A 3456-nucleotide genomic window follows, 5' to 3' on the forward strand; every position below is an offset into this window, starting at 1 on the left:
GCCTTTTCTTTTAAAAGGCTGGGAACTGAGGCAGGTGGGGCAGCCAAAGGGGGTGGGCTGGAGGAACAGGCAGGGGCTGGGGGCTGGCAGGGGTTGCCCCATGGTCCTGTCCCCCTAGTACTTACCAGCTCGGAGTCGGCTGCAGCCACCAGGGACTTCCCGAATCATCAAATCTCTCTTAAATCTTTCCCGAAGATTTGGAGGCCTTTGAATTGATTTGGACCTTTTTAATTGGTCCCCTGATTCGATTCAGATTCGGAGATTCGGCTACCGAATTGGGCCAAATCTTCTCTGAATCGAATCATCACCCAAAGCTTTGCGCAGCCCTATTCTAAACTTCTAGAGCATTGTAATGTAATCAGCAAAAGAAAATGGCAACTCCAGTAATTTATTAGAATTTTGAATACATCATTAAAACTGAATAGAGGAAAATTTGGTTGAGGTGATTTTATTTAGGTCATGGATAGATATGCATTGAAGTGCTCTGATTCCTGTACTGAACCACACTCATAGTTAAAAATTTCTTTCTAATTTTTAACACATTTCTTTTCTTGCAATTTAAGACTTGCTACTTGTCCTGTCACTTGTGGACACTGTGTATACCAGTGATTCTCAGCTGGGATACAGCCTCCCTTGCTTCTCTGAGAAAGGCGCGTGGGGCAGGTGGAACTGTCGTCAGAACCTCTGTTTGCAGGAGGAGCATGGGGGGCTATCCAGGAAGAACTGCGGTGGGAACAAGCACTCCTGCGTGCTTTAGGTTTGTCTGGCTGCACGAGACAAGTGAGGCAGTTCCTCCTGATTTTGTGGCAGCAACAGCAGCACCCAAGTTGAGAAACACTGAGGTAAACTGAGGCAGTGCAACAGTGGCTCTCAGTTAGGGTGCCATGAAATTAAAAAGGAAAAAAGGTTATGGAGAGATTGCCCAAGGGTGCATCTCTACAACAGAAACACACATTGCCTGTTGTCCCAACCATTGATGTTGCCGGACAACAGCTTTTGTGTTTATTCACCCAGCGAAGCAGATAAGTTGTGCCTGGACATACGTGCCTGGACATACATGCCTTAGACAAGCTTTCAGGCACAAAATTCCTGTCCTCAGATATCATATCCCCTAGCTGTCTCTTCTTCTCCAAGATAAATAATCCTAGTATGTTCCACCTTTCCTTGTATGTCATATTCTCTAGACCTGTATTAAAATAAAATAATCAGGTAAGTCATTTGGATAAAAATATGTATCTTGAGTATATTGACTGCATATGTAGAAAGATTGTGTGGGATTCTCTTTAAAGTTGGAGGCTTCCTGTAATCTTAAATTTATCAGAATAAGTTTGTGCTCATTCAGGGTGTGGCGGGGACAGGGCAGGGATTTGGAACTTCCCTTATCTTTTTTTTTTCTGCCATCGATCTCTGTCTCAGTCTTTCAGGAGGAGGAGGAGGATGTCATATAGCTCCTTCTGAAATCAGTTATTCCCCTAGTTAGTCAGAGGAAGTTGATAGAGATCATCACAAAGTGCATCTTTCTCTCAGAAACGGAATACGCCCAACCCCTTGACACCTACAGTCTGTCAGTAAATCTCTGACTTCCTAGTACCAGTCCTACTGCTTATGAAATTGCAAAAGAGTGAAGTTTGACAGGACTCTGGGGTTTTTTTCCACTATATAAGGGACTGCCTATTAAAACATTCTAAATTGATTTGTTTGATTGTTTTAATAATCTGTAGGCAAGTTCTAAAGATACAGGACAGCTGTATGCTGCATTACACCATCGGATCTTGGCTCTGCGGAGTAGAGTGGAACAAGAGCAGGAAGCCAAGAGCACAGCACCTGAACCAGAAGTATCACAGTCGAATGAGGAAGATAGTGATGATGATGATGTCATTACTCCTTCAGGATCAGCTGGAAGTGGTAAGCAAGAAAATATACAAATATTCCTAGTTTTTGTACTGATTCCACTTTGTTCTTAAATCAAGCAAACTGTCTGCCCTTTCCATTAATATGCGGAAAGACAAACTTGCCTGCTCTCATAACTACCTAGTCACACTCATGAGTTATTTGTGACTTAAGTAGGAGATCCATTTCATGCACCGTGCTTATGGTCAAAACTATTTAGTTCCATCATCCTAGTAGAAAACTTAACATTTGTCCCATCTTTCTAGAACTGTTGAAAAACTTCTCAGCATAGTTTGGCACAAAGATGCCAATGGGATTCTGTCCTGGTTACAGAATTATTAATTCCTGCCTTTTTGTTCTATTTTTGATTCTTGCTGTTGAGTTTTAAAGGCTTCATGAGGTATTATTTCTATTTTCAACCTCTCAGTTTTGACCTTACTAAAATACTTCCCACTTGCCACAGTTTCCAACTGGCTGAACACCAGACTTGACTGCAGGAAAAATGGTGGCAGCTCAGTGGCCATGTGACTAGTCAGGGTACAGGAGAATGTGGAGAAAAAGGACTGAGAGCAGTCTCTATTGTGCATGTAGGAAGGATGTAAAAGAAGTGGAGGCTGGTGAGGAGCAGGGGTATGCTGCCAAGAAAAGGTCATCAAAATTTTGAATAGAACAATCCTGGCTTCCCATGGCTACTTTTACTACTGCCAGTTCTGCATCCCACTTTACAGCAGGAAATAGCGAGGGGCAGACAATGATTAGCAATGACTGGATTTTAAATGGCAGCTCCGCTTTGAGACTGGTAAGGCAACAGATAAAGGAAGTCTCTTGTGTTGCAGCTAGGAGGACAGGGCAGGAGATGTACAATTTTGCAGACCTTGATCTGGGAAAGAAGAGATGTAGAAATTCTTTATTCTTACCTGTCATAGTGAAATTTTAAGACTGGAACTCATCTGTACACTTCTGAGGTGGGGCCCTCTAGCATGTAGATAAGAGGCAGACCTGCACCTTGCAATTTTCTTTCTCTAGTTTTACATCTGCAAATGGTGACTACTAGTTTTTAGAGATGAAGTAGATACTTCTGTAACCAAGCTTCATTCTTTGTTTCAGGTCCTAATGATGAAGGAGATGGGCAGAATGTTGGCAGCACATAGCTGTGAGCTTGTCTGCTTGCAAGGCTGCTGTGAACATATTCTTGCAGGCACCTTTCTGGATAACCCAAGCCAGCTATTGTTACAGGCAGCGTTGAAACCGCCAGAACTTAGGAACCGTGCATCCCTGTTCAGTTGGTTTGGTTTTTAGGTCTGGATCAGTAGAGTCCACAAACAAAAGCAGACTTGGAAACTGCCTGAATGTGGTTTGGGATATGAAAGCTCATCATATTGATGAGCAGAAAAATAACACTTCCCCTCTTCCTTGTAATTGAAATGGCACATTACAGCTTGTCACAGCTTTTTCATTGGGACCTTTGGACTGTTTCTTCAGTAGTTCATGTCTTGCAGGCCTCTAAGACGGAACTTTTCAGCACGGTTCCAACTTGAATACTTCTTTCATAACCTCTGCCACCCT

The 3456-nt window shown here is 42.8% G+C and overlaps 1 protein-coding gene and 1 long non-coding RNA gene across 4 annotated transcripts in view; one reads left to right on the plus strand and one right to left on the minus strand.

The window, feature by feature from the left end:
• Nucleotides 1–3172, plus strand: part of RANBP3 (RAN binding protein 3) — a 174979-nt gene extending 171807 nt beyond the window's left edge. For all 3 annotated transcript variants that reach the window (XM_019513204.1, XM_019513205.1, XM_019513206.1), the window contains 2 exons: nucleotides 1722–1905; nucleotides 2998–3172. In XM_019513204.1, the coding sequence (XP_019368749.1) occupies nucleotides 1722–1905; nucleotides 2998–3041 (228 nt within the window). In that variant the 3' untranslated portion in view covers nucleotides 3042–3172. The remainder of the gene's footprint in view (nucleotides 1–1721; nucleotides 1906–2997) is intronic.
• A 131-nt stretch (nucleotides 3173–3303) lies between these two features.
• LOC109294751 overlaps nucleotides 3304–3456 on the minus strand; it is a 299-nt gene continuing 146 nt past the window's right edge. Inside the window, exon 2 of the long non-coding RNA XR_002096612.1 lies at nucleotides 3304–3444. This is a non-coding gene — a long non-coding RNA (uncharacterized LOC109294751). The remainder of the gene's footprint in view (nucleotides 3445–3456) is intronic.

The sequence above is a fragment of the Gavialis gangeticus genome, unplaced genomic scaffold, assembly GCF_001723915.1.
Source record: "Gavialis gangeticus isolate Ggan-Ray unplaced genomic scaffold, GavGan_comp1, whole genome shotgun sequence".
In the NCBI taxonomy this organism is placed as follows: Eukaryota; Metazoa; Chordata; order Crocodylia; family Gavialidae; genus Gavialis; species Gavialis gangeticus.